The 21,067-nt window shown below is 51.5% G+C and overlaps 1 protein-coding gene across 2 annotated transcripts; it reads right to left on the bottom strand.

The window, feature by feature from the left end:
- Positions 1-244: 244 nt before the first annotated feature.
- Positions 245-20,958, bottom strand: LOC135979571 (zinc finger protein Eos-like). 2 transcript variants are annotated; one of them, XM_065579907.1, is made up of 4 exons: positions 18,853-20,954; positions 10,805-10,909; positions 4,970-5,230; positions 245-4,754 (listed from the first exon to the last, which is right to left on the bottom strand). In XM_065579907.1, the coding sequence occupies exons 1-4, from the start codon at positions 18,998-19,000 to the stop codon at positions 4,579-4,581; spliced, it is 690 nt and encodes a 229-aa protein (XP_065435979.1). In that variant the 5' UTR covers positions 19,001-20,954; the 3' UTR covers positions 245-4,578. The 2 variants fall into 2 exon arrangements, with proteins under 2 accessions (XP_065435979.1, XP_065435981.1); XM_065579909.1 differs by lacking the exon at positions 10,805-10,909 and having other exon boundaries at positions 18,853-20,958.
- Between the last annotated feature and the right edge of the window lie 109 nt (positions 20,959-21,067).

The raw sequence follows: 21,067 nt of genomic DNA on the forward strand, positions 1-21,067 counted from the left end.
ACTTCGGAGGAGTTGATTGCAGCTATGAACCCCTTCCTCCCTCCCCAACTAAACAGCATTATTTTGATACAGCAACCAAAAATCTGTTTAACCCAGCCCCAAGGGAGATGGGCTAATGTAGTCTGCAACCACAGACAGGCGGCTTTGTGTTAGAAATAGGAATTATTTCCCAAATCTTTAGCTATTTAGATGTTAGCGACTTGACTAAAAGTTCCATTGCCTCTCATTAGTCTAGCGCTCTCAGCTCTTATGTAAATAGCTCCCTGAATGCCTTGGTTTGTTTGTTTTTAATCTGCATTTATTTTTGGCTTCAGAAAAATCTTTTGAAAACCAGGCTGGGGTCCTGAGTTGGGTTTTCTAGACCAGCGTTTTGAAGTTCCAGGATGAAAAGCCCCACAGTTATTTTCCCTTCTGGGGGAATCTGCCTTTAGATCCAAAGTTTTTCTCTCTCTCCTGACCTGGCCGGTACTGTAGAGTGCTCTGGGCAGACCACTCCCAGTTCTTCACAGAGAGATGGCAGAACACGCATGACCCAGACCAGCTCCCGTTTGCAAAGGAGTCTGGGTTTCAGCATTCATTTCTGACAACGCTGGTACGGGTCTCTGAGCACCAACCTGTTATTTCCTGAGCTGAGCTCCCTCACACCCTCACTAACGCACCTCGGCTCTGTCCAGGAGCATCCGCTTGCTCTCCTGGGACCAGCCTTCACCCGAGTAGAGAATAAGTATCCCTCTGTGGTCACATGGGGGGAATTTGTGACAAAGAGGGCAGGATGATGTAATGGTTAGAGAACTGGATTTCTGGGTTCTATTCCCAGGTCTTCCACTCGTTGGCTTTGTGACAAGTCACTTCATTTCTCTCCCTCCGTTTACCCAGCTGAAAAACAGGTGCAATACCACTTACCTACTTTACAGGATTGCTGGGCATAATTTGTGTCTCCGAGAGCCTCCCTCCCACCACCGCTTTCGTCTGTCACCTGACTGAACGCTCTTTTGGCCAGGGACCAGGTCTGGTTCAATTGTCTGTACAGCACCAAACGCAGGGCTGATGGCAAGCAAACATAGCGTAATGATTTCAAGGAAGTAAGGGGGTTATTTTGACTGTCAAGTCTCTACAAATCCTGAGGAGAGGAAAAAGTTTCTTCAGAAAAGGCTCTACAGTAACCTGGGGAAAGCTCTCGTGTGAACGCAGGCTGCCGCGAGGAGCAGCAAACGCTAAAACGGAAGGCGGTCTCCAGGGACAGGAGTCTCATCACAGCTGTCCCGTGTGGGGGATGCGGCTTCTGATCTATTTCAGAACGACGCGGCACGTTTGATCTGGATTTTAAAACTTCACTCTCTTCTGAGATTACAGCCTGGCCATGCCCATGGGGGACAGCATGAAACGCACATGCCTCTAGCTAAGGGGGTGGGGAGGAAAACCAGCCCCCAGTTCCCTTCCAGCAAGGCAGGGCAGCCCCCTTTCTGTGGCTGAAAAACCCACACACCGATGAGACTTTTTCTTAATAATTAGCTGTTCTAAAGATGAATGATGTTTGATATTCTAAACCAGACCAGGCCTGTCCTATTTCCAGGCCCGATACAAGAAGAACTAAGGCCCTAAGGTAACAAGGCGGAGGAACATTAGTGCAGCCCTGCGACTGCACCAACTGGCCTCCGAAGCACAGGAAGGTTGACGCATGGGATTCTCACCTCAGGAGACCTGGGTTCGAATCCCAACTTCACTCCAAGAATGTCATGAGGGACTCTGCTATTGCCAATCTGATGTGGAAAGTGCACGGGTAGCAGGACAAAACCCTATAATCAATGCCTAGCCTCAGGGGAGACGTGTAGCAGCCACCCTCCCTGACTTGAATGGCTGATCTGTCCAGCATATACCTGGGAATGTTTGGCGGGTCTTTGCTTAGGAGGTGGCACGGCCTAGAACAGGGATGGACGTTGGCAGGTCACAGCCAGGGCAAACGGCTCCTTTTCGCAAGCACCAGGTTCACCTTAAGGAGAAGGGACGAGAGCCTGGGCGCTCGCAGTGCAAAGCTCAGAGCCAACATGACCCACGCCAACTGCGGGATCCCTTGCCAAGGGCCTCATTCACAGCCACATGCTACCAAATGCAACTGATTAAGGCTGGTCATTTCACCTTTATGTACACCCAGCTCCCACAATGGGGCTGAGTGACACAATGCACAAACCAACCTACGGAACTCACTGCCCCAAGGTATCATTAAGACCAGGAGCTTAGAGAACTAAAACAAAAACATTCATATAGATAACGAGACCTTCCAGGTACAACAGAGAATAAGACAAACAGGAACCCCCATGCTTCAGGGCATATATCAGCCACTAGCCATCAGGGGTCAGGCAGTAACTTCCCTCAAGGGCAAATTATTCTGTAATTGTCCACTAGGGGATTCCCTGAACCTTCCTCTGCAGCAAATGGCCTTGGTCACTGCTGGAGACAGGGTACTAGTTTAAACAAGGACCACAGGTCTGAGCCTGTATAGCAAATTCCTGTGCTCCACTCTCCCCAAAGAACTGCACTTACTGACCCTTTCTGAAGCGGCTCGTTAGCAGCCACCCCTCTACGAATGCAGGGACAACAGAGATACCTGCTGGTGCTATGACACACGTACGGAGCAAGTGTCAAAGCACTTTGTTCTGCTATTTTTAAATCCCATTTTGTAACTCTTCCCCTGTTCGGAAACAAACAGCGCCAGACAAGATGGAACTCAGTTCATGCTGAGCTTGGCAGGTACCTTCCGCCCTGCTCCCTAACAGATCGAGCAGAGCCGTCATTACTAGCTGTCGCCATGAACAACCAGGAGAAGCTGGGGGTGGACGGGAAGGCAACAGCTGATGTTGATTGCTGTTGACTGAAGGCCTCAAGGCAAACAGGCCGCAGCTCAGCCAGCCCTGGCAATGTACAGCGGTCTCGGTGCAGAGAAGAGAACGGTCTCTGTTACCTGGCTTTTCTCAACCTCCAAATGAACCTGGGTAAAACAGGCAGGCTCTTGGCTCCCTCTGGAGTCAGTCTCATTAAGGTTTCTGCTCCCAGCCATTGACTTCTTTTATTTATGTGTTTTTTGACGGGGACGGTCTGGGGGAAAGGCTCTTCTTGTTACTGGCTCCCTGTTATCCCTGCAGCCCTAAGCCACTAATCTCACTTCGTCCCATTGGGGGAAACTGACCAGGAACAGCGTCAAGATGGTCAGAGAAGAATCGTTACAATAGAAACGCCTGCCACGTTCAGTCCAACGTTTCACCAGCAAGTCGACTTAGTTTTGCTAAGTTCCGGTTTACACAGGGACACCAGAGTTTGTTCCCTGCCCTGCAGAAACATCCAGAGATGCAACAGGTCCAAACCCACTACCTTGCTGTACAACCCACCAAACAACAGAGCACTAAAATCCCGCCCGTCGCGGGTTAATCAGAGATCGGTCCCTGGGCAGGGTTCTTGCTCTGGGGTTGCTGGTGCCTCACGCTTTTTCAGATGTCCCTTTGGCATCTTCAGGCAAGTCACCGATGGAAACCAACAGGTTCCCAAAAGATGGGGAGACAGAGCCGTCAGCCCCAGTGAAAGGAGAGCTTGGGGGCTGCAACATGAAGCCCCTTGCGTGGGGCTGTTAAGATAATCAGGGCTCTCCATCAAGGCCACGGACGGGGAAAGAGTCCTGTGGCAGCTAGTAAAGGACCCTGGGCAAGACCCTGATCAGGAAAGTTCCTGCAAAGGTTGGTTTTCTTTAAAAAGAAAAGAAAAGAAAGAGGAAGCCGGCACACGAGACACCTGTTTCCCTTTGGCACTCGAAAGGTTAAATAGGAGAAAGTCACAGATGGCTTCAAACACCTGTGTGAACTTTAAAAGCCCAACAGCGGAGCAGACACTCCGGCACACAAGTCAAGGGAAAACGAGCAGAGCTCAGAGGGAGCTGGTATCTTTCACTCCCACCCCACGCCCTCAGCCAGCTGTTACATCACGGAACCCAAGGGAAAAGCCCCGTCTCAAATGCCACGTTGAAAAGGACACTGTCAAAACAACAACAGAAAACCCCTGCTGCTTGTTTCCATTGGACAGGGCCAGCCCAGCGGTGCACCTGCAGCTGGTAGGACACCAGTGTGAACATGAGACAACCCCGGGCTCTCCTCTGCAATGGAGGTGCGGCCCCAGACAGCCAAGCACCATCCTGGGCCCAGGGAGAAACCACTTTGTTTTCAGTCCATTTGGGGAAGTTCCCAGACTCTTGGCAAGACCCCAGCGGGGGTCCCACTGCACCAAACTCAGCGGACTGAGGTGGAGCCACAAAGTGACTCGCTCAAAGCCAGGGAGCCCGTTGGGAGGACAGGCCTACATGGGAGGAAAGCTGGGCCAGCGGTTAAGGTGCCAGCCTGGGACGCGGGTTCAAGTCCCTGTGTGACCTTGGGTGAGGCTTTTACTCTCTCTGGGTCTCAATTCCCCTCTGTGAACCGAGGACAACAGCACTTCCCTCCCTCGCAGCAGGGAGGTGGTGCGGAGAGAGAGACTGACCACCGGGGGGTGCTCAGATATGCTGGTGATAGATGGAACCCAGGAGTCCGGCCCCCCACGCTACCCACCTGAGTGCGTGCGGAGGTGGCCGGTGAGCGCGTCTCTCCGGCGGCAGGCGTAGTTGCAGAAGGGACATTTGAAGGGCTTCTCACCAGAGTGCAGTTTGATGTGCCGCAGGAGGTTCCCCTTCTGGGTGAAGGAAGCTCCGCACTGGTTGCAGTGGAACGGCCTCTCTCCTGAAACGCAAGCAGTTCGTGAGACCCCCCCCTCCGCGGGGCGGGTTACAAAAACCTTCTGAACGTTTGCCCTGAACTGTCCTGCTGGGTGAGGGGCGTCGGACTGACAGCCCGGCAGGGAAGACGTGTCCCCCCCCCCCCGCCCCTCTATGCGGGACCACTGTTAAGTGCCCACGGCCCATTCAGTCCTTAGCGTCTGTGCCCCGGCCGCTCACCCGTGTGGCTCCGTTTGTGCACCATCAGCACGTTGGGGCCGATACACACCATCCCGCAGATGTCACATTTCAGCTTGCCGTTGGGTAGCCGGATGCCGCCCGGAGAGTGAGGCTCCTGGCCCGTGCCGTCACAGTACCCCAGGGGCTCAGAGAGGGAGTCTTCCACAATCACACTGTCCTCTTTCTCGAGGAGGCGGTCGTCCTGCGACAGCAGCCTGCTCGCTTCTTCATCACTGTACATTTCCACCTTGATAGAGTTTGCTGCAGGGGGATGGGAGGGACAATACATAAACACACAGGAAATGGAAAAACCTCCATAGGCAGTTTAAAACAACCAATATCACGGACATTGTGGGTGTCACGGCAAAGAAAACAGGGAAGAAAGTTAAATGATCTGCTTGTCAGTAACGTGACTGGCTAAGGGTGCCTAAGGACACCGCCCCTCGTGATACTTCCTGGATTGCTCCAATTTCCACTGGAAAACCGGGCAACCCCCCATCGCAGGGCATTAAAGAAACTGACGTCTCGCAGGAGGCAAGAGTCACAAGACAACAATTGAGACACAACAGTAACGTGGCGAAATGGAACACAAAACTTTTCTGTTTTCGATCGTCAGGGTTGGCAAGTAGCGCCGAGAGACCACCGCCAGGGTGAGAAGGGGCATCCGAGAGGAAGCTGAAGACGACGGGTTCCCGAAAGCAGTCACCAGGCAAGACACCACGTCTGAGCGCTGACAGAGGAACAGCCGCAAGGCAGGGCCAGCAAATCACATCCCGCCCCAGAAGATTTGCATGAGAACGAAGGGATGGCTTGTGTCCTTTAAACTCGCACGGCACGCGAGCCATCACATCGGTAAAAGTAGGAAAAGCGAGCAAGGCAGCGCACCGAGCGCCTGAAGCCAACAGCTCCACTTTCCCACTAGTGACGGCCAAGCGGTCAGAGCCGGCCTTGAAACGCACGTGTCCAGCACAGGACGTGCGTTCCTCATGGAGTGCTTTGCGCCGACGTCACACTCGCAAGGGAACTCAGCGACCCAAGTGGCAATTCCCTGAAAGTCGACAAGCGTGTGAGCAGCCGCATGACAGCAACGGGAACACGGATGCAGGCATACCTGGCGGGGGTGCTAGGTAGCTACAACGGTAGATGCTATGCAACAGGGCCCTGGGTTACTAAGAAGGGCTTGGAACAATCCAGGGCCTCTGGAAAAAAGGGGGGGTGTGGTGAGCCGGGGAAAGACACGTGCATTACAGAGGAGAGCTGGCCAGACTGGCCGGGGGCTAGTGAAAACGAAGCGGGAGAAGGGCTGGGGCCATGGAAAGGGGTCCTGCTTCTGGAAGTGGGGCTACATACACCCCTGCCCCGCACCCTGGCGGAATGAGGAGGGGAGTACTGCCCACCGAGGTTTATGGGGACAGTTAGCCAGGCAGATCAGTGGGGCTCTTTGTTCCTGCCTAGGTGATCTGTACAGCACGGTTTGGGGGGTGGGGGGTTTCTAACTGACACCGCACAGTATACCTGAGCTCCCAGCCCCCCGGTGGCAAGCCGCGTCCGTGCACGCGTCACACGGCCTCCTGGTTGCTACCTTCCTTCGCTTCTGCAGCATCGCAGGCTGAGACTGGAAAGCAGAACGGAGATGCCAGCCGTGACCTACATTCCCAGCTATTCTAATGATCTGTGGAATGCCACTGATCAAACAGCCCTTCGGAAGACAACTGGACAGCGATAGCTCCCTGCAAGGTAGAGCCTCGTGGGCAGAGGAAGGGCTGGGTCTCCCTGTCCCCAGCCTGCTCCTTCCCCAATGTTTTCTGAGCAATCTCTCCCCAGATCTTTGGTGCTTTCAGGTCATCCTGGGCAGGGTAGTTTTCAGAGTGGCTGGGGAGACAGGAGAGAGCACCCCAGCCCGCTAACGCTAGTCACCCCCTTAACAAGACACAGCATCTCCATCTGGGTGGCGTTAGCCTCACGTGAAGCGTGTTTCACCTGGACAGCAAAGTCTGTGCATGACTCAGTTTAGAAGTTTCCTGCTGTTTTAAGCCATCCCCGTCAGCCAAGAACTAGGGGGAATTTCCTCCGGGGATTCCTGATGCTGCTCTTTAGACAGCAAGACCTGCTTCTTTGTAATGGAGACACCCCTCTCCCCGCCCCGCCCCCAAGCTGGTTTCCTAGTGCTCCGGCGAGGGCTGGGGTGGGCCAGTGAGAGACGGGGAACTGAACAGGTCACCCCACGGGAGGGCAGACCACCACTAAGCCACAGAGAATTTTAATTGCCTCCTTTCAAATATCAGAGTCCGATCTCTTCCATCTAGTGTAATAGATGTGGCTGTTCCTGACCTCTCAGCATGCCGGGAAATTGATGGGCCTGAATTTCGGATTACAAACAGAGGGGCTTTTCTCCCGCTTGGAGGGTAACGGATGTTTGGATTTCCTCACAGCGCCCGTGTTGCCTCCTGGAGACGGGTGTGAGGGCTGGACGTGGGACTAGTCACCCTGAACTCCAGAGGACTAATCCCAGGTTTGATGCGGACCCCACCTCCCGGAGCAATGCAAGCCATGTCCTTGTGCCACAGGGACAATTCTTACCTCTGGCCTGGGGGGTTCAGTGAACGTATGCACCATACTATGGAGAGCTCGGCATGGATTTAGCGCGGTGAGTCAACAAAAGAAGAGGACAGTGATTTGAATATCAATGGCATTAGAGCCTTAATCACGAGCCAATTTGGGGCAGGGCAGGCACGTTCCTGCAGGGTGTGTTGGCCGGGATGCTGCAGGTTCTCACTGCCCTTCGGTGGCATCTTCCACTCAGGTGACCTCCTGGGACCACAGGCTCAGCATTGACAGTCTTCAGCCCCCTGGCTCTCCACGAGTGAATCCCAACCACAGTCTGAAAGTGACCGGTCCCTACTGCCTTCCCAGTGAGCGGGTGGCCCCAGTGCAAGCGAGGCGGCTGCTTGGACTGTCCGGAGAAGGATGGTGAATGCTACATTCCCTTTGCACGTCTCTGGTGCCTTTCACCCGAGGATCTCCAAGCGCTCTAGGAGGCCCCGATGGCAGAAGGGGGCTCAGCCCCCTTTCACAGATGGGGGAAATGGAGGAATGACGAGCGGAAGGGACTCGTTTGAGGTTGCTTTAGGTCAGTGGCTGAGCTGGGTTCTGGCTTTCCAGTCCCCGCTGTAGCTAATGGACAACGCCGCCTCCCAAAAATCTCTTGGAGAGAGGAAAAAAGCTTCTCCTCGGACTTGGGCAATAACAGATTGCCTGGCACACCACCGGTCAAGCCTGCTGCTGGACATTGGCTGGGATTGACTCTGAGGCTAAAACGCTTTCTTGGGGGAAAGCACAAAGCTCAAAACACACCACATTCCACTGGGTGCATCCTGGAGACACAGCACGAACGGACGCCTCTGTGCACAAACACGAAGTGAAAAGCTCCTCTCCCTTGGCAGGAGCTGCCCGGATACGCGGATGTTTGCTGCACTTTGATTTTTTCCATCCCCCGGGGACTGTAATTTTCTTTCTGGGCAGAGGGAGGCCGACTATTGTTCTGCCAGTCTCCTTTCAGAACCAATGTGGAGTCCAGTCTCACTGGAGCGCGATTCTCCGCTGGCAGGGCAGGTTATGTAATATTCCCGCTCCTCTGGGGCACAATGCTTGCTGGATGAACCAGCTGTGAAGTCAAGTCAGATCAGGAGCAATACCATCACCAGCTTCCCTCTGTTAAAGGGGAAGAGCGCTCTCTTTTTCTTTAGGTCGGTCCATGGGTTGGATTCCCTCTGCTTATGACCAAGTTGCGTGTGTCTTTGGGTTTTCCTGCACGAGACCTACAATAGGATTCTTTGGGGGAGGCCTTCTAACCCTTTTTATAGGACAAGAACCACATGCCAAATAATAGAGGAGAAAGGGGACCAGACCAGGGCTAATTCACCCTGCTTTGGGTCTAACTTGTCCTAGCACCCTTAGGGCAACCTCCAGATCCAAGCATCTGGGAGCTGCTGGAAGCACATGGTGAAAGTGGATGATCTATACGGCAATGTCTCTTTTATGGAAAGCAAATTCCGTGCTTATGGAAGAGAGGAGAGATCACAGTGAACGATGTTACCTGGTCAGTTTCAATTTGGGGGAGAACTGAACTCAGGGCTTGCAAGCAGAGCAGGAATCAATTCTCGGTTCTCTTGCTTTAATGCTATTTTTATTAAAGGGACAATGGTGCTCAGAGCTGTAGGGAGACTCGGCCACTGCCCAGGAAGCTTGTGATGTAAATAGCATGTTTACAATTGAAGCCTACATCAGCCTTGCTCAGCTCCACTTGTCCTAGGGTCATGCCATTTTTGACATGCAAGTGACACATGAAATTTCTCAGCAATTGCCACAGTGAAGGGTGGGCGAGCAGACTCAGGATTTTGGGGGCAATTTTGAAATCAGACCTGCCTATTTTACCGACGTGGGCTCTGAAATGTATTTTAAAAAGAAGCTTAATTCACCTTTGGACCGTGGAGAATGGTCAGTCACAACGCAGAGACTTACCAACTTTCAATCGGAAGTGCGTCCAAACCCCATTGCTACTTCCCCCCCCAGCCTGGCTCATCACTCAGCCTAGCCACACCCACGTCTCGGAAAGTCCAAGCAGCAGCAGCTTGTCACAGACAAGCCGTTAATGGCCCACGCCAACGTGACTCCATGCTGTGACGTTAAAGTTCCGCAGAGGAGGGAGACGACGTTTCCCGAGAGCGCTGAAGATAGATCTTGAGCAGGAGAAAAAAAACCCAATGGGAACTGGATGGACTTGACGACATCTGCAATCTCAGGTGATCAGAGGTTGCAAGTCATCGGTCACGGCTGGCGTTAAGACAGCATACGCCTTCGATTTTCAGTGGAATGCAGCAGGCTCCTTTCATCTCCTAGGCCCGAGGTTAAGAGTTAATGTTCGCCAACCCTACCAACATGTGCTTAAGAGCGGCTGCTCCTAGCCCTCTCCTTTGCCCATCCCTTCACCAACCTGGCACTGCATACCCCAGGACTTCCAGCTACCGGACGCTTGCTCAGCAAGCCAGGCTAGGCAAAGCTCCGGACGCACACGAGGGCAGAGCTGCTGATGTCCAGAGTCATGTTCTCGCGCCAAGATCTCGTTTCAGACATTGCTAGCTCTTTTATCCGATTGTCTGGAGCGGGGAGCATACGTTGGTCTTGTGCTGAAGAGGTTTGTTTCAACACGCCCGTCAGCTTTCAGAAACCTACCATAGCTACAGAAACAATCCCTCTCCTGCTAAAACACACTCCCAGCTGCTACACTTCTCTAGACACACGTTATCCACTCTCCACTGGCGCCGAGTGCAGAGAGCCCGGTCACAGGAATAACTACACCTCCAACTCCCATTGAGAGGGGTAATGGGGAGGTGGCCCTGGTCCATTTCCAATACATCAGACCTGGTGGTTGCAATGAGACTTCATTCCTATGTAGCCCCTGGGGTTCAGCCCCCCGAGTGAACTCCTCTCCTGTTAACAGAGGCAGGAGGACGCAGCTGTTTTGGTTCTGTGCCAAACAAACAAATGAAGCTTATTTGGGGAGTATAGAATTTAGCACGGCAGGGTTACACACAGGTGACTTTAAATCTCAAGGCAGAGAGGCTGGTAGCTCAGGTAAGTAACCCCATTGCAGCTCTGAACACAAGAACTGAAGTCAGAATTTATCCTCTTCAGTTTAAAAAGTCAAATTCTAAAGGAAACTCAGGACACCAAGCTTCCTGGTCGGCCTAACAGAGAGCCCGGCCTGCATGTGGCGAGGAGGACGGTGTACTCACCACTCAGGGAGCGGCTCGGGGAGGAGGACGGTGTACTCACCACTCAGGGAGCGGCTCGGGGAGGAGTGCTGGCTGTTTGGGGTGCTCACCGTGGGTCCCACGAGCGCCGAGCTGAACTCTTTCTCCAGAGAGGTATCCCCACTACCTTCGGGAAGAAGAAGCAGGGAACACGGATGAGATGTGGCTGCTCCTGCCAGCTTTAAGATCGGTTTCAGTCAGTGAAATCCTCTCCCTCCTTACCAAAGCAGCGGAGCCCTGGAAAGAGACTCCGGCTGGACCTCAGACACCTCTAGATCGGGTGTCAGAAGACAAACACTACAGTGTGCTGCTCACAGCAAGACAAACCTTCCTTACCGGGGGGCAATATGGTGGCCATGGACCTAGGGACATTCCAGGTGCCATGCAAACTGGGGGCTACTTTGCAGTGAAGTGGTTAGTGGACACTTGGAAGGATCCACATAGCTAGGTGCCAGGACGACCACCGGGCCGCAGGGGAAAGGTGGAGCCCAGGTGTATTGGGCCCCTGGCTACGCAAGCGTTTGGGACGGCTCCCAAGGGAGCCCCTTTGCCAGGGCAACATGGCAGCAGTTGGACGGGCTGAAGCTCTCCCCAGACGCAGGTCTGTTTTCTGTACCCCGACGGGGACCGTGAGCCAGCACATGACGCACGCTAGTTTGCAATCACCAACTGGGGGTGGACATTTCCCACAACAAGGTGGCTGTCAAAAAAATCAGCCCTGGGAGGCCGGGGGTTAATTCAGTCCAGCAGGGCTGATTCAGCTCTTCACCCTCCCGTGATTAATGATGCACTGCAGTTTCTTGCTTGGATCAAGAGCCCCCCTGCTGCAAACAGACACGCAAGAACCTTTGGGGCAGCGCGCATGTGCGGGCGCATGGTGAATGTCCCCTCCCCACCGCTGTTGCGTGCTGGCTGCTGCCCTGTACCCCAGAAGTGGCTGCATCTCAGTGATGCGGCATGAACAGAGTTGGCGAGGAGCTTTGGGATGAAGAAGGCTGTAGCAGTGTGCCCTTTTACTGCAGATGGGCAAACTGTTTCCAATAGCTGCATCTGGGTAAACCCGAGTCCCGACACACACAGTGTCGAGCTCGCCCTGGTGTTTGACGGGCCAGGGGGAATGCTGCATCAGGAGGCCAAGCCGGCAATGGGAGTCATTTACCATAAACGCCCGGAAGCGATGTGGTGGGCTGCAAATCACCACGCGGCACAGAGCCACCACGCTGAGCTGCGACTCCTCAGGCAGCGTTCTGCCCCCTCCAGCCCACCCTGGAGCAATATTTGAAGAGAGAGTTTCTGTTTCCCTGGGCTGGGGTGGTTGAGATCCCCCGGATCCTCTCCCCCATGCTTTGACTGGCTCAATAAGATGTTGCCAGCAAGTTTGAGTCATGCTAAGCCACCATGCATCGCCAGCAGAAGCCACCCACCCCGGCTAACGGATATTAGCTCTGAATTAGGGGAGGTTAACGATTTCAGACCATTTCAGACAACCAAACCCAACACTAAGAAACCCAGTGATGCTGCAGGCGTCAGTCAGGGTGATTTAACGTCCCCCAAGAGCGGGTCCCAGCTCTGTCTCAGTCCCTGCCGGCAGGAGCTGGGCGTTGCATGGAGGGTACATTTGACAGCTGGAAAGCCTTTCCAAAGAGGCACTTTCGGGGGGGAACAGGGGCACCCTGATCTCTGTTAAAGGCACTTAGCACCTCTGATTATAAACCATGCTCTGTTCCCACATCCCTGCCAGCGTTTGCCTTTTTGTCATTTTTCCATGGTCAGACGCCTGCGGTAGCATTTCAAATGGTCAAGTGTTTCCTTATCCCCCCGCCCCCCCGCAATCGCTTCATCTCCATCTAAAGATATTTCTTCTGCACAGCATGTTAAAGAACCCGCACCCCCTTTCTCCTCCCCACCGCCGATGACACCAAATGGAAAGGGACACAGAAAAGGCACGGAGTTCTTCCCCCCAGCCCTCTCGTTTCACTTACATTATTCTACCTTGCTGAAGATACCCTGGAGTGTTCTCACAGCCAACTCCTTGGAAACAGCACTGAAATACAGGCTGTGTGTGCATGTCTGCATGGCAGTGGTAGGGTGAACTCAGCCACTCACCTTCCAGGAAGAACAGATTCCTGGAAGTGAGAGAAACGGCCGTCATTTTACAGTTAGCAGGAATTCAGGGCTGCGGCATCCCCTTTTGCAGAGACGCTCGCTCGCTCGCTCCCCTGGCTGCTCGGCGGGTGTGCGCACGTGTCCGAAAATAGCACAGCCAGCAAGAGGGCAAGGCTGGGCCATCCCTTTAACAAGCCAGCTAGGGCAAAAAGGTGCTAACCCTAGAGCCCTGTCTCCACGGGGAATGGCTGCAGGGCACCCAGCGCACACACAGCACTGTCCAAACCCAGACAAGAGAGACTGAATGCTGCAGAAGGGGGAATACCCCTCAGATCTGCCATCACGGACCTTGCAATGCATGGACACGAGACGTAACTGAGCAAAGTACCATGAAATACAACCGTGAGGGGTGGGGGGAGTGTTTTCCTACCTGCACTTACACCAAACCCATGTCTTGGCCTCTAACAAGCAGCAGCCCCCCGCCAAGCATTCAGTTAATGACAGAACATTGGGGCAGCCCCTCCACTTGTAGTAATGGGGTGGGGGAGGAGGGTGTCTTTAAATCTTAGTCACGGATTGAAGCTGGGTGGGGAAATATTTAACGTAATCCAGACCCTGGCAAGCGACCTGTGTCCTGGGGAGCTCTGAGCCAGCCAAGTGCCCTATCTTCCAAGAGGACTTTAACCCTTTCCTTCTACCCAGACGGGGGGGTTTGTGCAAACTGCTCTGGAAAAGTCACCTGCACCTGGCAGACAGGCCCAGGAACTCACAATGGAACTAGCAGGTTTCCTTTCAATACACACAAAGAGAAGATCTGCAGCTTTATATTTTACTCCTTTGACCTGCTTCTTGGAGGGACTAGTACATGGCTTCCGATCGTCTCTTCAGAGTTTTCGACTCGAATAACTCTTCCAGCTTTAAGACTTCAGGCAGCCTAAGGTAACACACTTCACTAACTAAATGTGTGCATAAGTCTTGCACACAACATAAAACAACAATTTGTTCGTCTATAGCACCTGTCGTCCGAAGTAATTAAACCTCACTAGGCCTCTGTATGCTATTATCCCCATTTCATAGATGGGGAAACTGAGGCAAAGAGACCGAAAGCAACTAGCTTCACCCAGACGAGTGATCTGACATACAAGTAAGTGGCAAAGTTGGGAACAGAACCCAGGAGTCCTTGCTCCCATGCCCCCAGCCTCTCACACACGCTTCTCTGCTTCCAGCAAACACCTCAGGCAAAAGGCGAGGCAAACGGACGACGTCAGTAGGTAGCAAGGATCCCAGTCTCATCACATGTGTTTGACGGTAACAGAACAGCAAAGTTCTAATCACACAGAATGGCTCTTACTTTCTTTTTAAAACCCATGGAGAGAGGGTTCTCGCTCTACAACCCGAGGACTTGCTGCCTCAGGGAATTGATATGCCATACGTGTTGCTTATTGCCCCCGTGACTGGTAGTAACTGAGTCATTACCAGAGCTGATCAAAAACTGTCCTTTATTTTCCCAGAAAAAGTTCCCATTTTCTTAAAAACATTTTCAGGTTTTCAGTTTTCCAAGGAAAGCCTGAAAATCTGACAAAACTGGAAATTCCCTTTAATTACAGAGCCCGTTTTTGGGGAAGAGAGTTTTGACGCAAGTTTTGGTTCTGCTTTTTTCTTTTTGAACCGACTCTAGTCATGCCTGACCCTCGGCTATTCAAGACCCGAATCAAATGATTGGGTGGCTCTTGGTCTGGTTCCTCGCGGAGAGGTCACCGCTGAGAACATCACCCGGACCCCCCTTGCAGACTGTCTAAACTGTGAGGTCAAGGATCGAATGGGCCCTGGCGAGTGAATTCCCCCACCCCCCAAAGGGGGGCCTTCAGGGCAGGGCTTGGTCTATGCTGTACCTGAGCATGATATACTCGTCACTTTAAAAGACAAACTGAATACAAGGTTTGGGGTCCGACTTTGATCAAGAGAAGCCAAGACACTTCCTGATGAAGCCACCGCTCCATGCTCCACTCACCACGTTGTGGGCTTGCACTCTGGGCCAAATTTAGATGTGGGGTAAGCAGGTGCAACTCCACTGGCTTCCACTGGGCCTGACTTTGCCCCCTAACAATGTGGTACCAAAGCATCAGTAAGAATGGAAGGTGGAGCCTGATCCCCTGGCTGTAGTTCACGTTTTCCCAGAGAAAGGTTTCCTGCTAGATAGGCCGGTGTGTTTAATGTCAGATCATCCTTGATCACATCCCTTTGCAGCCTGGGACGACAGGCCAGGATAAAGCAGTTTCTGAATTCCTTCTGGTCACATTTCCCTCTTGCATGAGGTGGCTACAGGGCGAGTGTGCGGACAGCATCCTTGACCAAAAGCGAACGCCGGCCTGGCCAGCTTTGCCACCCCACAGGGAAGAGGAAAATTTGATGGTGTGACTCCAATTCTTCTTCCCTTCTTGATCAGTCCCTTTGCTACTTTATCCTTGACAAGCGGCCAACAGCTGCTTGCAATTCGGAGTTCACGCACCCTAAGCTCAAGCAGGATTCAAATTACATCAGCGGAGCTGCTCTCTGTTCGTTTCAAGCATTCTTAGGGAACTCCGGCATCTCCATGGAGTTCAGGGGCAAACAGCAACCTGCTGCAAAGGCGGCGGGGCGGGGCGAGGCTCGCCGGAAAATTCCCAAAGAAAAGGGAAGCAGCAGCTTGCAAGACAATGCAAACCTCTGAGCAGAGTGCACCCAGGCATGGACAAAGCAGGGAGACGCAGCTCTGCCGAGGGGGAAAATGAACTAACCGAGCAAAGCAGTCACTTCCAGCGAGCGCCCACCCTCGCGCCATACGAGCCACCAGCCCCTGCTCACGGAAGCGTTTCATGACTTAGCAAGGGGGCATCCTGGCGGCCAGATCCCAGGACTGTACGGCGTTCCAGACCCCAAGCAGCAGAGCCCTGAGAGAAACCAACAATCCAGCCACCAGCACGCAGCCTCCAGGGAGCAGAGGAAGCTTCTTTTCTTAAAAACGAAACAAAAAACCGACGAACACTCATTGGATTCGGTCAGTCAGAGTCTGCTGCAAACAGACACTGTTCACGTTTCCTTGCCCAGCTCCATCAGTGCACCCCAATCCTGGCCGGCGGCAGTACCCCGTTTAACAGCTCTGGCTCTGCCGCAACGCTCTATTAATGCACTTCACGTCTCACCTTCACCCCTGGGAGTCCAGGTCTTTTGGTCACTGCCCATGGAGCTCCATCCGCCTATCACCTTAGTCTACAATAGGAATTCAGGGAAGCCCCATGGCCTCTGTTGTGCAAGAGGTCAGACAGCCGACCTCCGTGCTCCACTCTGGCTTTGTAATTGATCAATCTACCCCAAACCTTATCCTAGTCCAAGGCTTTCCTTGAGCAGAGACTGAATTTCAAACTGAAAGAAGAGGATATGGACGCATCCACTAGAGAACTGCAGGGCCCCACCAAGCTAGCATTCACTTCTCACCTACGAAGACTAGGCACCAGGTTTCCAGTGGCAACCCTCTAGCCTCTGAAACCCACTGGCACGTCTGGAGATCTTCACAAGTCACCATCATTCTGACCCGCTCTGTCCACCCACACCCGAAAGGGTAGGGTGACCAGATGTCATGATTTTATAGAGACGGTCCCAATTTTTGGGTCTTTTTCTTATATAGGCTCCTATTACCCCCCACCCTCTGTCCCAATTTTTCACACTTGCTGACTGGTCACCCTACGAAAGGGCCTTCACGTTACCAACAGATCGTAACAATCAAACAACACCAAAGAGGTGAACTCACCCCACGCAAACACCTCACCCTCTCCCCGCGCAACATTTCATGGCTCCAAACCCAGCCTGAGCTCCAGATTTAATCCTAACACTCTCTAACGAACAATAGTGCAGTGTTTGGCAGGGCAGATATTTCAGAGCCGCCATGGGGGTCTTAAATATCACCTGTGTTTAGCATTGTGTATTCACGTGCGGAAGAATGGAGTCTAACAGGAGAGAATAAAATATCCATCCTATAAACATAAGCAAACTCCTTCAACTAGCTAACATTGCAGATCAAGCCAGATGTCACTGGAAAGATACTTTTTCTTCCGTTTGCAGCGAGGGCTAAGATCTGACCTGTGGTCTGGAGGACCCGACGTACTAATGATCACCAAACCAACGAGCACATGATGACATTCAGAACTGCCCACGGGGATTCCTGATATCTAGCAGCGAGTGGCAGCTGGTCTGACCAGCCCAGCATCCCCCAACTCACTATTGTTATAATCTGTATCTGAGGGGCCATGTAACGTCATTGGAAAGCTCGTAACTTGCTGGTTATGAATATCAATGTGTCATGTAGGTGCAAGAAACTGGTGCAAAGTTATGGACAGAAACAAAGTATAATTCTTAAAATACGTTTGCCAGTCAAACAGGAGTTACCCCACCCCACACAAAGGAATATGGTTTCTCTACTGGGCAGTTACTTCCAAAGTACTTGGAAAGACAATGAGAATGCATTTACAGACAAATAAAGCTATCAAGCTAACACATGGGGGAGGGGGGCAGGAGAGACAGCATGGTTACACCCCAGCAGGGAAGAGAAATTGTATCTGAACTATAGAGATGGGGAATCTAAACATCAAATCATATGCAACTGAATCAACTGACTGAATACAATATCAGGTCCTTTATGAATGCCTGGAACACGCTGGAGATTAACATCCTTGGGAAATGGCTGTATTAACGCTCTAGGAGGAATTATGAAGACTCACTAATAGTATGTTTTAAAACATGTGGCTGAAGAAGAGAAGGAACAGCTCCCTCCCAGACAGGGAGGCAGCTGTGTACCAGTCTCTAGGATCCTTCAACCCAAGGGGGCAGGGGTTGCAGTCTGTGGGAACTGGACTAGAGAGAAGGGGAAGAGAGCCCCTAAGATCTCTTTCACTTGGGGTGACGAGGGAAGCTTGCCTGTTGCTCTTCTGTGACGATGGTCTGGCCTTGGTATGACCAGCCATTTTGAGTTATCTTGCTGGGCGCACGTGGTAAGATTTTACCTTGATCCCAGACAGTGGCTTGGTAAGTGAAGTCTTAGCCATTGGAAGCATGTTTTGTTGTGTGTTACTTGGAATCCTTTCTACCTTTATTCCCTTGAACTCACTTCATTCATGCTCTTCTGTTACTAAAACGGTTTATTTTTACTACAGACCAAGCCAGTGCTGTGTTGAACTGGCAGTGAGTATTAACTCCAGTTAAAGTGATGAGCTGGTGGGATGGGACTCTTCACAGGACAAATCAACCTTATTACTTCCCTGAGCTGGCTGGGAGAGGGCTGGACACGCCAAGGCATACGGCTTTGGGGAAACTCAGGACTGGGGGTGCGTTGGGGTCATCTCACTGGTTGTAACCCAGGCTGGTGGAAGCCAGAGTGGGGCTATATTCAGGCTGTTGAACCATGGCTGTCTAAGCAGAGACCCTCAGGATGTGATCTGCACGCTTCTTGCTGTCTGTGAGCGTCCCAGGCTGAGAACTACAGTATCAAGGCCTTGTAAGGCACCCAGGGTTGCATAGCAAGTGGTGACACAACCCCTCACTGGCCTGGGTTTGCACCCTGAACAGACTGGACCATCACACACGACTAACCCAGTGTATAAAATCTGGTATCATTAGGTTGATCTTGGCAAACTAAATTCTAACTCAGTTTCTAAAACTATCCTTATGGACAGTGGATGTATCTGTTGCTGAGAAGGGGAATGCCAACAACACGTGTCAATACTTTTCAGCTCTTAGTATTAACAAACTATGCTAGATAATCTGAAAACAATCCATATCACCACCATAAATTATGTGCCTTACGGTAGAGCTGTGGAGCAAAGCAACACACCCGCATTAGACTCCCAGACAGGTAACTAGTGAGCATCAGAAAATGGCCTTTTAAAATATCGATATCCAAAATATCGGACAACAGCAAAATAAGGGACATACCAGATATGTAGGAGCGTCCATTGCAGTCTTCTATATCCATCTTTAAGGTACTTTGCTGAAAGAGAAAGCAGAGCTCTGTCAGCAAGTGTCTGGAAATGCAGGGCTGGAATCTCTTTCCAGACACAACCTCTTTAGTAAAAGGGCCCATCAACCTCTGAGAGTGGATGAATTACCCAGGCCTGATTTATAAATGCCAGCTTCCAGCACTGACTTTTGACACAGTGGAACAAGCTAAAACTTGGATTTGATCCCCGCTTTGGAACGAAATGTAGATTGCCCACTAAAGAACTACTTTCTAGGCACCGAGAAACAACCTTCTATGGAAAGCAAAACCTGGTTTTAAGCTGTCGCTATTATACAGCGGTCAATGCGAGGCAGGTTTGGCAGTTTGCAGTACATAGCATCCAACTAACCAGCAATGAGTCCCAAGAAACAAAATGAATACAGCGCGTTTTCATGCAAGCCCCTGCCTTCAGCTCTCCACCATTGCAGGTCTGCAGCAGTTACACGGGAGTCTGTTTGTCAAATGACATTAGTTCTTAAAAGTCAGACTTGTAACACTGGAAGTGCTGTAAGACGGGGGGAAAGCAGCTGTCAATTCTCCTGGAGCATCTGACAAGGCAGGACCTGATTCAAACTTCACTGGTCCAGAAGGACAAGCGCCCACAGGCCGTTGCTAATTAATCTGAAACCTCGGGTGGCGAGGTATGATAGCCATTGTACATACAATCAAGGCCACTCTTTGCTGCAATGCCCCATTTCAACAGGGGACTTCTCTACTGAAAACTGATGCTGGTCTATATGGGGTGGCACCAGGTACCTGAAGTCTGGAGCCGGAGAAGTGTTTAACTGAAGCATTCAGCTTCATTTTATCAATGAAAAAGGATGCTTCTTTGGGCAATGAGATTGAAAACTAGCACCCAATGTGCCGCTGAGCAGTCTGGCATCAGCCATTCCAAAGATCACGCTAGAATAAAAGCAAAATCTGCCTTCTATGTTGCTACTTGGTGCCCTGCAGAGATAATGAACATTGTATCCATCCAAATGGCTTTTTGTCAATTACATTTGTTGTTTAAAAAACAAAATGAGGCCAGCCTCAAAAAAAACACAAGTTTGGCTGTTTAGAATTCACGCTGTAATTGGCAATTGGTACGTTCGGAAACGAGAAGAATTTGCTGCCGAGAACAATTAAAAGTGATCGTTTGCTGCGATGAATTATCTCCTTGAGAAGGAAAATAAATGCCTTTTGCCAAATGTGAACACAAAGGCCAAAAAAACAATAGAATTAACTTTTTTCCTCCCTTTTTTCATGATCAAATGTTACTTAAAGCCAGTGCAAACGGCTTTTTTTTTTTTTTTTTTATAAAGGTCAGAGAAATAATCTGAGTTACCCCCTTCTGTTAATTCCCATTTTAGAGAGGATTTGTTTTTAAGCCAAAGGAACTCAAATAAATGGTGTTAATGTTACAATTTTATAAGCAAACTGGGGGCAGCGTAGAACCGAGATGGACAGGGCAGCCAGGGAGACAGGATGGCTTAGTGGCTTGAGCAATCAACTGGGACTCATGAAAGCTGGGGTCTAGTCCCAGCTTTGCCCCGGCATCCTGGGTGACCTTAGCCAGGTCACTCTGTGCCTCATCTGCAAAGCAGGGACAAGGTTACTGACCTCCTTTGTAAAGCATGTTCAGATCCCTGGATGAAAAGCAGGGCATACTGGATTTCTTTCTTTCGTTGATGTACTAATCACTTTCTATTAACCCACCCGATCTAATTACTCATTTTTAAATAAAGTTTAGGTCTTGCCAACCCCCACTGAGTTGAAAAGCATCCATGAAAACAAGCTGGCTTTGACGACACGGAGCCTTTCGCTCCTGGGTCACCAGTTTGAAGCCAGGCTAGGTCAGCAGTGATGGTTTCCGGCAGATCGCTATCGGTCAGCCTGTGTCCTGTGAGTTGGTGGGTCTCCGCTCAGTCTCCAGTATCCCCGTTACAAATACTCAAATGGGCTCTGCTGCTGGTAATCGCAGCAGAAACTGCCCTCTCAGCCCTAAAGGTGGTATGGAGCCTCCAGAACGAAGACAAACCTTGAGGGTGGGGGAGTTTGCGTGGCTGCGTGCTCCTATTTCATAGATAAACAAGAGGACTCGGTCCCCGATGCGTCACTCTCACATGTTCACAGTTAATCACGCTAAATAAACCAAGCAGAGAGGCTCTT

The sequence above is a fragment of the Chrysemys picta genome, unplaced genomic scaffold, assembly GCF_011386835.1.
Source record: "Chrysemys picta bellii isolate R12L10 unplaced genomic scaffold, ASM1138683v2 scaf1010, whole genome shotgun sequence".
NCBI classification, from domain to species: Eukaryota; Metazoa; Chordata; order Testudines; family Emydidae; genus Chrysemys; species Chrysemys picta.